This window comes from Tachyglossus aculeatus, chromosome 1 (assembly GCF_015852505.1).
Source record: "Tachyglossus aculeatus isolate mTacAcu1 chromosome 1, mTacAcu1.pri, whole genome shotgun sequence".
Classification (NCBI taxonomy): domain Eukaryota; kingdom Metazoa; phylum Chordata; class Mammalia; order Monotremata; family Tachyglossidae; genus Tachyglossus; species Tachyglossus aculeatus.
The window spans coordinates 82,995,808-83,008,243 of record NC_052066.1 but is presented as its reverse complement, the minus strand read 5'-3'; the positions used below and the strand labels follow the sequence as shown (position 1 = coordinate 83,008,243).

The window sequence follows — 12,436 nt, the reverse complement described above, 5'->3', positions numbered from 1 at the left end:
AGATGTTAAACACAAGGTGTTGGCTTTCACACTTTCAGCACATCATCAAACAAACCAGCCTGCATAATTAAGCCCCCTTTTCGAGGGGGGTCATTAATTAGTATGCAGAGTGTTTGTTTTAAGAAGGCCCCTTTTTCTCTCAACTGAAAGGAACTTTTTTCAGGGCCTTTGACTTGGAAACAGGGACCAAATGTTGTCTATGTGTTTTAGCACTGATCTCATAAACAAGAGTTTAGGAAAAGCTTTAAGAGGGTGTCTTTACCTTCCGGTTATCTTACTCCTGGAATTCTTTCAGATCCAAACTTAGAGAGTGGTGGGATCAGAAGGAATGATATTTCACTTTTCCTAAATTTCTTCATTTTAGTTCATCCAATGGTTGATGTAATTATAACAGTATTTGCTTTCTTTTCCAGAGCACAAATACAGGCAGTGTTATTTGAAGATAACAAAATGCAGTGGGCTGACTGACCTTGAGGATAAGAAAGGAATGAGCTACACACATTTTAGAAGTGAATTAACTCTTTAACCATTGCTCCCACCACCTCTTCCATTATTAATGATAGTGGCAATACATTTTGGCATCATGATAATGGCAGTGATAAGCCTGGTCCTACTACTCAGTTAGAAGCACAATTAAACTGAGTCTCTGGCCAGGAAGGTACTGTAATGCATGGAAAACTGAATTATTGAATGATGGAGAGAGACTAAATAAACCATTCCTCCTAAAGAGCCTAATGATAATAAAATACAGGCATCATGTCCTTAAGCAGTTAGGTATGCAACCCAATTTGTAAAAATCAACTTGAGTGACCTTAGTGGATGAAACATTGTGCTTGGCAACAAATCATACATTTTGACTAGGAAACAGGTTTTGGTCTTAATTTTCCAGTACATATCAGTTGAGGGAAGAATGGTAAACTCATTGTGGGCAGGGAATGTGTCTGTTCTATTGTTGTATTGTGCACTCCCAAGTGCTTAGTACAGTATTCTGCACACAGAAGCGCTCAAGAAATACGACTGATATGAGCAGTCATAAATTGCTTTCCAAAAGTGCCTTACTAAAGCACAAAAGTTGCATCCCTCTACACCCTCCTCCTCCCTCATTCTCACCAGAAATAAGAAAACAACATAAATGAAAATAATACAATTCCTCCGTTCCTCTCCTACTCAGGCCAAGTAAATAGTCAAAGCTCTAGTTTGGGCAGACATTTGAGAAAAGACCTTTGTCAATTTATAATGACAATAATAATAGTAATAATAGTATTTGGTAAGTGCTTACTATGTGCCAGGCACTGTTCTAAACCCTGGGATAGATAAAAGATAACTGGGTTGGATACGGTCCCTGTCCCACATAGGGCTCACAGTCTTAATCCCCATTTTACAGATGAGGGAACCGAGGTGCAGAGAAGTGACGTGACTAGCCCAAGGTCACACAGAAAACAAGTGGTGGAGCCGGAATTAGAACTCATGACTTCTGACTCCCAGGCCGGTGCTGCATCCGTGGGAGTGAAATCCAGATTTCTTGAAATGATGCATGTAACATTGAGGACAAGGATAGGGAGAGATTTGGGAGTAACATGCCACACTGAGAAACACCTCAAGCATCTGTTTTTATTAGTAGGATGTTAATTCTTTTAATAGCCTTGGGGATGGGGAGAAAAGTTACAACTGATAGGCCCTAAAGAGTAGGAAAAGATTTTGATTACAATAATTTAGTTGCATTAAATAAATACACAATAAACATCCGCCTTCTACAATGCAGGCTACACAGAGGTTTACTTCTGCTGGAAGTACCCTGGTCTTTAGGACACCCACTAGAACAGTCCTGTTCCGAAAAGTGTTTTAAAGAAACATATCTATAAGATATATATAGAACCGCCTCAGATTAGAGGGAAGGTTCTAACAGTTTTACCACGGTCTCCACATATCTAGTGCCCCCAGCCCGCTTCGCTGGTGATTATGTGAGAGATGAGGTTGCAAGATCGGGAGCCGAGGAGGAAGAGATGACTGAGATGGATTCTTCTCAGGGGACTTGTCCTCCTTGAGGGAGGACTGGTCCCGAGACGACCCAGGGTCGGGAGCGTTTCCCTTTCTGGAGACGGGATTTTTCCCAGCTTCGGGAGCGGGGAGAGTTGAGGTGGAAGACTTCCTGGAGGTTTTACAGGTTTCTTCACTGGATCCGGGTAACGACTTGAGAAGGTGACTGAGTAGACGAGGCCCCAGCGTCCTGTCCGTCCACTCGCAGGTGAGCAGGAGGTTGTGAACTTCATGCATGCACTGAATGTAGCCGGTGCTGAATCTCTGCTGAGCTTCCAGGCCCGTCGTGGACTCCTCTGCATGAGAGAGCGGGCTTTAGAGGGGGGCTAGCCCAACCTGGTTGCTGGAAGGCCTAGGAGAGTTTTGATTATGTTGCCAACTTGTACTTCCCAAGCGCTTAGTACAGTGCTTTGCACACAGTAAGCACTCAATAAATACGATTGATGATGATGATGATGAGAGTTTGCCTCAGAGGGAGAATGGAACAACTGACGTGACATTGGCCTTTAATTTGAAGGCCTTTAATTTGGCCTTTAAACTCCTCACCCTGGGCTTCAAGGCTCTCCATCACCTCGCCCCCTCCTACCTCACCTCCCTTCTCTCCTTCTACTGCCCAGCCCGCACCCTCCGCTCCTCCGCCGCTAATCTCCTCACCGTACCTCGTTCTCGCCTGTCCCGCCATCGACCCCCGGCCCACGTCATCCCCCGGGCCTGGAATGCCCTCCCTCTGCCCCTCCGCCAAGCTAGCTCTCTTCCTCCCTTCAAGGCCCTGCTGAGAGCTCACCTCCTCCAGGAGGCCTTCCCAGACTGAGCCCCTTCCTTCCTCTCCCCCTCGTCCCCCTCTCCATCTCCCCATCTTACCTCCTTCCCTTCCCCACAGCACCTGTATGTATGTATATATGGTTGTACATATTTATTACTCTATTTATTTATTTATTTATTTTGCTTGTACATATCTATCCTATTTATTTTATTTTGTTGGTATGTTTGGTTTTGTTCTCTGTCTCCCCCTTTTAGACTGTGAGCCCACTGTTGGGTAGGGACTGTCTCTATGTGTTGCCAATTTGTACTTCCCAAGCGCTTAGTACAGTGCTCTGCACATAGTAAGCGCTCAATAAATACAATTGATGATGATGATGATGATTTGGATTTTTAAATAGTAGGTTAAAATGAAAATCATTCTCATATCAAATATAGGAGAAGTTGCGGCCTAGAGCATGGGGCTGGGAGTCATAAGGATCTGGGTTCTAATCCCGGCTCTGCCACTTGTCTGCTGTGGACTTTGGGCAAGTCACTTCACTTCTCTGGACCTCAGTTTCTTCATCTGCATAAGGGGCATTAAGACGGTAAGCCCCATGTGGGACATGGACTGTGTCTAATCTGATAGGATTGTATTGATCCTAGTGCTTTGTACAGTTCCTGGCACGTGGTAAGTGCTCACCTTGTAACCTCCCCAGTGCTTAGAACAGTGCTTTGCACATAGTAAGTGCTTAATAAATGCCATTATTATCCTGCGCTTAGAACAGTGCTTTGCACATAGTAAGTGCTTAATAAATGCCATCATCATTATTATTATTATTAACAAATACCGTTAAAAAATATGGTTTGGGGGTAAGTCTAGAATTGCTGAGAAAAAAGCAAACTTCGTTTTCTGAAAGAACTGGTTCTCTAGTCCCATCTACTGGTACAGATAAGATTTTCGGAAAGGACTTCAGAGCAAATTGGAAATGACCTTGACAGGTCAGCTTATATTTTTTATGGTACTTGTTGAGCGCTTACTACGTGTCAAGCATCATTCTAAGCTCTGGGTTAGCTACAAGTTAATCAGGCTGAACACAGTCCCTGTCCCCCATGGGGGTCACAGTCTAAGTATTAGTATTGTTAATCACATTTATTGAGTGCTTACTGTGTGCAATGCACTATACTAAGTGCTTGGGAGAGTGCAATGTAACATCGGACACATTCCCTGACCACAACGAGCTCACAGTCTAGAGGACTAGCTCACAATAGGAGGGAGAACAGGAATTGAATCCCCATTTTGCAGTTGTGGAAACTGAGGCACAGAGAATAATAATAATAATGGGATTGGGGATTTGACATAAGGGAATGTAATTACATGCCAAGCACCTTTCTACGTGCTGGGGTAGATACAAGGTAATCAGGGTGGACACAGTCCCTGCTCCACTTGAGGATCACAACCTTAATCCCCATTTTACAGATGAGGTAATTGAGGCCCAAAGAAGTGAAGTGACTTGCCCAAGATCACACAGCAGACAAGTGGCAGAGCCGGGATAAGAACCCATGACTTTCTGACTCGCACACCCATTCTTGATCCACTACACCACTCTGCTTCTCTAAATTGAGTGACTTTCCCAAGGCCATAGAGCAGGTAAGTGATGGAGGCAGGATTAGAACCCAGGTCCTCTGACTCCTTGGTTCATGCATACCCCATCATCTAGTAGGCCTTCAGACATCTCCACCCTGTGCAATGTCATAATAAATATTTGCAGAATGTTGATAATGAAGAACTCACCCATTATCTTGTTGTTTTGAATATTCTGGAGATGCTTCACCGTCATTTCAAGGATATCTGCTTTTTCAAGCTTTGATTGCTGCATTTCAGAGAAGGGGAGAGAGGGAAGAAGGGGCGAGGGTTCTCATTTAGGGTGACTTGGCCTGCGTTCACAAGCAATTTATTTTAAAGGGAGAGGAGGAAAAAAAAGGGGCTCTGATCTGCACTTACATCCAGATGAAAGGCACCAACAACTGCTTCCTTCAGTTGGTCCAAACAGTTGTTAATCCTTTCCCTCCTTTTCCTCTCAATCAGAGGCTTCCTTAACTGAAAGTAAAAAATCAGAGTAAGGAATTAACTATACTTGTTTTTATATTTATTCTTATCAAGAGGCCTTCCTCAACTAAAACCTCATTTCCTCTTCTCCCACTCCCTTCTGCGTCATCCTTGCACTTGAATTTTCACCCTTTATTCACTCCTCCTTCAGCCCACAGCACTTGTGTACATGTCTGTAATTTATTTATCTATATTGATGTCTGTCTCCCCCTCTAAACTGTAAGTTCATTGTGGGCAGGGAACATGTCTACCAACTTTGACGTATTGTACTCCTCCAAGTGCTTAGTACAGTGCTCTGCAAATAGTAAGTGCTCAATAAATATGACCAACTGATTGAGCAATCATTTGATCACCATTAGATCCATCATATATTTTGTGGATCTGTGTATGGCAAGGCATAGATCTAACTACCTGCAAACACAGCAGGGCAAGAGGAAAATATTGGGCATAGGGCATCTGAAAAAGTCTGATTATTCTCTTGAGGAAGGAACATTGTAAAATCCATTTATGGCATTCCCCACTTGTACTTACATGCCTGGATCATTTTTCTTTCTAGAACTTAAGCAACTTTTCCTGTTCTAATTCATGTCTATTACTGTGTAATATTTTCTTTGGGGATTTGACATAAGGGAACGTAATTACATGCCTATAAACACGAAAGTCCTGTTTGCATGTACACAGGCTGTACCAAACTGCATACATATCAACAGATTGAATAATACACTGAAACTTTCTCTGCAGACTATCTTCAATTTCATATCTCTTTGATTTCAGCAAACTTCTAAACTTTCTCGAGGTACCTGGTTCAAATGATGAAAACTTTCCTGAGTGTACGATAGATTCTCCCATAGATGGAGGCAGGCATTGGAGACAAGTGAATTTGCAGGCTGAGTTTCCGCTACCATTAAAGTAAACTTCCTCTCTGCAGAGGGCCTGCTTCTACAGTTTGTCCCACGATGTGCCCAAATGTTCATGAATCCTAGGAGGTTCCTGGAGAAAGAGTGTCAATCTGCAAAAAGAGCCCCTGTTCCCTATATACTCTTCCAGACCCTGTTGATATTATTGAGATTCTTGGGCAACGAGAAAAGGCCTACCTTTCTTTCCTCCTTGGTGCTGGGGAGTTTGTGCACACTGCTAGCCATGGCTGTAGCAGTCATAATCCACGCAGTGCAGAAGTGGCAGAAGAAACCACTTTTTTCAGGGGCTTCTTCCTTTCGCAGTGAGCTCTTTGCTTCTCTTGACTCTTCCCCCCCTACCCCCAACACTCCGCTTATATTTATAGCTTGGAATTAGCATGTGAATGAGGGCATTCCTCAGTTGCACTACTTTTCCCACACGGAGGGGTCGGGCCCAGAGGCTTGCGGACATCAATCAAGGCTGACAGGTCACTGCTTCTTTTCAAAGGCCTCCTGACACCCTTCCCCCATCTTCCCCACACCCCCCTCCAACACACACCACCCTCCAGATAGCGGCAGATGTCCAGCCTACAAAGCTGGGCTTTGCCTGATTCTTTTGTGAAGAGGCAAACACACAAAAGGAGAGGGGGCTCCTTAGAGCCTGGTTGCCCAGGTCCCTTCTCAATTTGCCCCACTTCCCAGGGAAAAACAATAAACCAGGAATCTTTCAGTTTACACCTGGGACATTTTCCCTTCTGCCTTGGAAACCTGGGTGTCTTGTGTGATGGTTAGGATTCCTCGCTGGGCTGGTACTGCCTTGGACCAGAAAAATACCATCCCCAGTCTCCCCCCAAATCTTCACTATCCCTTGCCATCTGCATGGAGGAATGGGAACCTTTGTGGGCAGTAAGCTCATCCTCTAGACTGTAAGCAAGTTGTGGACAGGGACTGTATCTGTTTACTGTTGTATTCTTCCAAGCGCTTAGTACAGTGCTCTGCACACAGTAAGTGCTCAATAAGTGATGTGCCTACAAACTCTGTTATATTGTACTCTCCCAAGCATTTAGTAGGGTGCTCTGCACACAGTAAGCATTCAATGAATACGACTGATCAAACATGCTACAAGCAGGTAGAATTTTTACCCCTCTCTCTCACCTAAAATTCATCCCCTTGCTGAAATCAAGGAGTATGTCAGGGCAGCAGCCTGAAGGATAGGTCTAATATAATAATAATAATAATAATACTTGTGGGATTTGTTAAGTCAAATACTTTACCAAGCGCTAGGGGAGATACAATTTAATCAGGCCGAACACAATCTCTGTAACACATGGGACTTACAGTCTAAGCAGTAGGGAGAACATGTCATTTTCATTCATTCATTCAATTGTATTTATTGAGCGCTTACTGTGTGCAGAGCACTGTACTAAGCGCTTGGGAAGTACAAATCGGCAACATATAGAGACGGTCCCTACCCAACAACAGGCTCACAGTCTAGGAAACTGATGCACAGAGATGTTAAGTAACTTGCCCAAGATCACATAACAAACAAGAGACAGAAGCAGAATTAGAACTCAGGTCTTCTGACTGCCAGGCCTGTGTATGCTCTTTCCACAAGGCCATGCTACTTCTACTAAGTAGAAAACTTAAGGACAAAACTATCCTGTGATTTTTACCAGCAGGAGGAGAGTCTTTTGTGTGTGCAGAGGTAAAGAAGAAGGGATCTCCAGGACTGATACACAGTAAGTACACAGTAAGTAAGCACTCAATAAATATGAATAATTTTTTGATTGATGGATGACTTATTTAGTTTAATATTTGAGGTATTTGTTAAGGACTTATTATGTGCCAAGCACTGTGGAAGCTACACTTCAATCAGATAAGGCAAAATCCCTGTCCCACATGGAGCTCACAGTCTAGGTGGGTGGGAGAACAAATATTTAATCATCATTTTACAGATTAGGAAACTGAGGTTTAGAGAAGTTATTTGATTTGCCCATGGTCACTCAGCAGGCAAACATCAGAACTAGGATTAGAACCCAGTTCTCCTGACTCTCAGTCCCACGTTCTTTCCACTCGACCATGCTGCAAGTGAGAATGTTTCTGGGAGATAACTTCTATTTCATTCATGGTGGGACTCAATCCTTCTTAAAATGTTAGAGGGAATGTCACAACATAATAATAATAATAATAATAATAATAATAATAATAATAATAATAGTAGTATTTGTTAAGCGCTTACTATGTGCCAAGCACTGTTCTAAGCGCTGGATAATGGTATTTGTTAAGCGCTTACTATGTGTCGGGTTCTAAACCCTGGGTTAGATACAGGGTAATCAGGTTGTCCCAGGCACAGAGAAGTGAAGTGGCTTGCCCAAGCTCACCCAGCAGACAAGTGGCAGAGTCGGGATTAGAACCAATGTCCTCTGATTCTCAAACCCGTGCTCCTTCCACTAAGCCAAGATCCCTGAGGAAAAGTCAGTTTTCATTAGTGCATATGAATTATTTTATTTGGTGAGTCTTCTGCCTCATACTTTTGAGTCAGAGATAAGTGAAGATATCCTATAGATGGTTTTGGTGAATGGGCATTCTGTCCTCTTTAAGCATGTGAAATCAGGTTGTAATCAGAAGTTTTGTTAGGTTTCACATCACTGTGTTCCCCACTTTCTCCCATCCCCCTTTTACCTGCTGTTTTGCTAATGAGCAGGATTTGACATTGCCCTGTGGAACCAAGCAAATGTCATCTTTTAGGCAAGTGCCAAATTCATCACTGGATCTCCACAGGCAGGAGGAGGCAGGGTTTGGAACTGAGTGTAAAAGTAACTTTGAGTGTTCCCTGCTTTCTCTCAGAGTCTGATTCTCACAGATCATTGGGTTAGCACTCCCTTCATTCATTCAATCATATTTATTGAGTGCTTACTATGTGCAGAGCACTGTACTAAACGCTTGGGAAGCATAAGTCAGCAACATATAGAAACGGTCCCTACCCAACAACGGGCTCACAGTCTAGAAGGGGGAGACAGACAGTAAAACAAAACATGTAGACAGGTGTCAAAATAGTCAAAACAAATAGAATTAAAGCTATATGTGCATCATTAACAAAATAGAATAGTAAATATGTACAAGTAAAATAGAGTTACAAATCTGTACAAATATATACAAGTTCTGTGGGGTGGGGAAGGAGGTAGGGTGGGGGGGGATGGAGAGGAGGAGAGAAAAAGGGGGCTCACTCTTCCTTCCCCAACGCATATTCCTTATCTATAGGAAACACTCATCATGTTTATTTGGGCACTTGAATTTTGGAAAATGTTATATGTATTTCAGTGCTTGCATGTTTGTATAATGCAATCTGCAAGAAGCTGGGATGTCTTGTAGTGCAACAAATAAAAACATGGAGCCAAGGCTGGGAAGGCTATTTCTCAATAATAATAATAATAATAATAATAGCATTTGTTAATTCTATTTCTTCTGACAATTTTGACACCTGTCTACATGTTTTGTTTTGTTGTCTGTCCCCCCCCTCCAGACTGTGAGCCTGTTGTTGGGTGGGGACCGTCTCTAAATGTTGCTGACTTGTACTTCCCAAGTGCTTACTTAGTACAGTGCTCTGCACACAGCAAGCGCTCAATAAATATGATTGAATGAATGAATGAATTTGTTAAGCGCTTACTATTTGCAAAGCACTGTTCTAAGTGCTGGGGAGGGTACAAGGTGATCAGGTTGTCCCACATGGGGCTCACAGTCTTAATCCCCATTTTACAGATGAGGTATCAGAGGCCCAGAGAAGTGAAGTGACTTGCCCAAAGTCACACAGCTGACAAGTGGTGGAGGCAGGATTAGAACCCAGGACCTCTGACTCCCAAGCCCGGGCTCTTTCCACTGAGCCATGCTGCTTCCCTAATGAAAAGGTAATTTCATTCGGGGCAATGCAGGATAATGATATAGCGCTCAGAGGGAGAGAGTTAGTCCTTTCCCCTTCACAGGGGCTTTAAAGGGGACAGAAAGGGACAGTTGCAGAGCAGGTGAAGAGTGCAGAGATCATGAGTATGTGTTGTGTACGAGGGTTAATGTGAAGATAAGTAGCAGAGGCAACTTCTTTACTGTATGAGATGGTTGTCTAATGCAAGAAAAGTTATGTGGTTAACAGAATCATAAATTCGTTGAGCTTTGGGGATTAAATGCTCTGAATGCAAATCAGATGTTCAAGCAATCACATAATATGAATACATTGAACTAGGATGCATTTTATAATTAGCTACAATCCTTCACTGCTTTCAACACATTCAGTCTTGGTTCCTTAATTCTGCAGAGGCGGAACAGGAATAAAACAGAAACAAATAGATCTAAAGATTCATCACCAGCAGTGGGAAAGAAAGCTCCTCTTCCTAATCACTCATTGCCCAGGATGCTACTAATAATAATTATGGTATTTGTTAAGCGCTTAAGATGTGCCAACAACTCTACTAATCACCGGGATTCTTGTCTTATACCATCCAGTGGTTTCCGACCGATAGGGTCACCACAGTCACATCTCTCCCAGAATGACCCGCTCTCCATCTGCAATTGTTCTGGTAGTGTATCCACAGAGTTTTCTTGGTAAAAATATGGAAGTGGTTTACCATTGCCACCCTCCACACAGTAAACTGGAGTCTCCGCCCTCAACTCTCTCCCATGCTGCTGCTGCCCATCATGGGTGAATTTTGACTTGTAGCAGATTGCCTTCCACTCACTAGTCACTGCCCAAGCTAAGAATGGAATGGATATACCTCTGCTTGACTCTCCCTCCCGAAGTCAGGACTGGTAGAGTACTGGAAACTTTTCAGGTGGGACCCTGAGAGGGGAATCACCGGGAAAAATACAGGTTAATGATCCAAGCGGGCTCGCAGTCTAGAGGAGAGGGACAACAGGTATTGAATCCCTATTTTACAGTTGAGTAAACTATGGCCCAGAGACGTTAAGTGACTTTCCCAAGGTCATACACTAGGGAAGTGGTGGAGCTGGGATGAAAACCCAAGGTCCTCTGACTCCCAGACCAGGCTTTTCCCATTAGGTTGTGGTGCTTCTGTTACAGGATACTCTGAGAGGCAGGGATTGAAGAACAGAAACTTCAATCAAAAGATTGAAGGCAGAAACTCCTCACCCTCAGTTTCAAGGCTGTCCATCACCTCGCTCCCTCCTACCTCACCTCCCTCCTCTCCTTCTCCAGCCCAGCCCGCACCCTCCGTTCCTCTGCCGCTAATCTCCTCACCGTACCTCATTCTCGCCTGTTCTGCCGTCGACCCCCGGCCCACGTCATCCCCCTGGCCTGGAATGCCCTCCCTCCCCACATCCGCCAAGCTAGCTCTCTTCCTCCCTTCAAGGCCCTACTGAGAGCTCACCTCCTCCAGGAGGCCTTCCCAGACTGAGCCCCCTCCTTCCTCTCCCCTCCTCCGCCCCTCCATCCCCGCTGCCTTACCGCCTTCCCTTCCCCACAGCACCTGTATATATGTATATATGTTTGTACGTATTTATTACTCTTTATTTTATTTGAACACATTTATTCTATTTATTTTATTCTGTTGATATGTTTTGTTTTGTTCTCTGTCTCCCCCTTCTAGACTGTGAGCCCACTGTTGGGTAGGGACTGTCTCTATATGTTGCCAACTTGTACTTCCCAAGCACTTAGTACGGTGCTCTGCACACAGTAAGCACTCAATAAAAACAATTGAATGAAAGTGTGGAGAGCAGGGAGTGGAGGGAAGAAAGCGTCAAAACCAGAGTCAGGAAGGGGGTGGGGGATGAACTGAAGATAGGGATTGAGGGAGAGGACTTTCCTTAGTAACACTTTCTCCTTAATATTGTTTAGAAGGTTTAGAAAACACTTCTAAGCAGCAAGATCAGACTCAGATAGACAGGAGGACATTTCACCGATAACTAATTTTGGTCACTGTAGGCCTGGACATAGAGCAAGTCTCAAAGGCTTCTTAGCAATTCAAATTTATTGTTATATTGTACTCTCCCAAGCACTTAGCACAGTTCTCTGCACACCGTAATCGCTCAATGACTACGAATGAATGAATGAATGAATGAATGAATGAATGAAATTTGTTGGGAGAGATCCACCTGAGGAAGAGTCAATCAATCAATCAATGGTATTCACTGGGCATTTACTGTGTGCAGAGCACTGTTCTAAGTTCTTGGGAGAGTGCAGTATAACAGAGTTGGTAGACATAGTCCCTACCCACAAGGAGTTTATGGCCTGGAGCGTATGGATATGTACAATAATCAGTCAATTAATCAATGATATTTATTGAACTCTTCCTATGTGCAGAGAACTGTACTAAGTGCTTGGGAGAATACAATACAACAAAATTAGCAGACATCATAACATCTACATATACAACTACAGCTCTATCTACACCCACTTACTTGTAAAACTCATTTGCTCACAAGGCTTCAACTATCACCTCTATGCTGATGACATCCAAATCTACATCTCCAGCCCTGATCTCTCTCCCTCTCTGCAGTCTCACATTTCCTCCTGCCTTCAAGACATCTCTATTTGGCTGTCGTCCCGTCACCTCAAACTTAATATGGTTAACACTGAACTTCTTATCTTCCCACTCAAACCCTGTCCTCCAGCTTACTTTCTGATCTCCGTTGACAGCACCACCATGCT

At 43.6% G+C, this 12,436-nt stretch overlaps 1 protein-coding gene across 1 annotated transcript; it reads right to left on the bottom strand.

The window, feature by feature from the left end:
* Positions 1 to 1,908: 1,908 nt before the first annotated feature.
* On the bottom strand, positions 1,909 to 6,095 carry LOC119933047 (transcription cofactor HES-6-like). Its single transcript, XM_038752268.1, has 4 exons — positions 5,980 to 6,095; positions 4,781 to 4,876; positions 4,571 to 4,649; positions 1,909 to 2,333 (listed from the first exon to the last, which is right to left on the bottom strand). Exons 1-4 carry the CDS (start codon positions 6,040 to 6,042, stop codon positions 1,909 to 1,911), a joined length of 663 nt encoding a protein of 220 aa, XP_038608196.1. The 5' UTR covers positions 6,043 to 6,095.
* Between the last annotated feature and the right edge of the window lie 6,341 nt (positions 6,096 to 12,436).

Bases quoted from the DNA above. Each gene is read 5' to 3' on its own strand.
- LOC119933047 (XM_038752268.1), bottom strand. From the start codon at position 6,042: ATGACTGCTACAGCCATGGCTAGCAGTGTGCACAAACTCCCCAGCACC. The intron at 4,877-5,979 runs GTAGGCCTTTTC...TTTTACTTTCAG, and splicing joins GCACCAAGGAGGAAAGAAAG to TTAAGGAAGCCTCTGATTGA. The intron at 4,650-4,780 runs GTAAGTGCAGAT...TCTGAAATGCAG, and splicing joins TTGGTGCCTTTCATCTGGAT to CAATCAAAGCTTGAAAAAGC.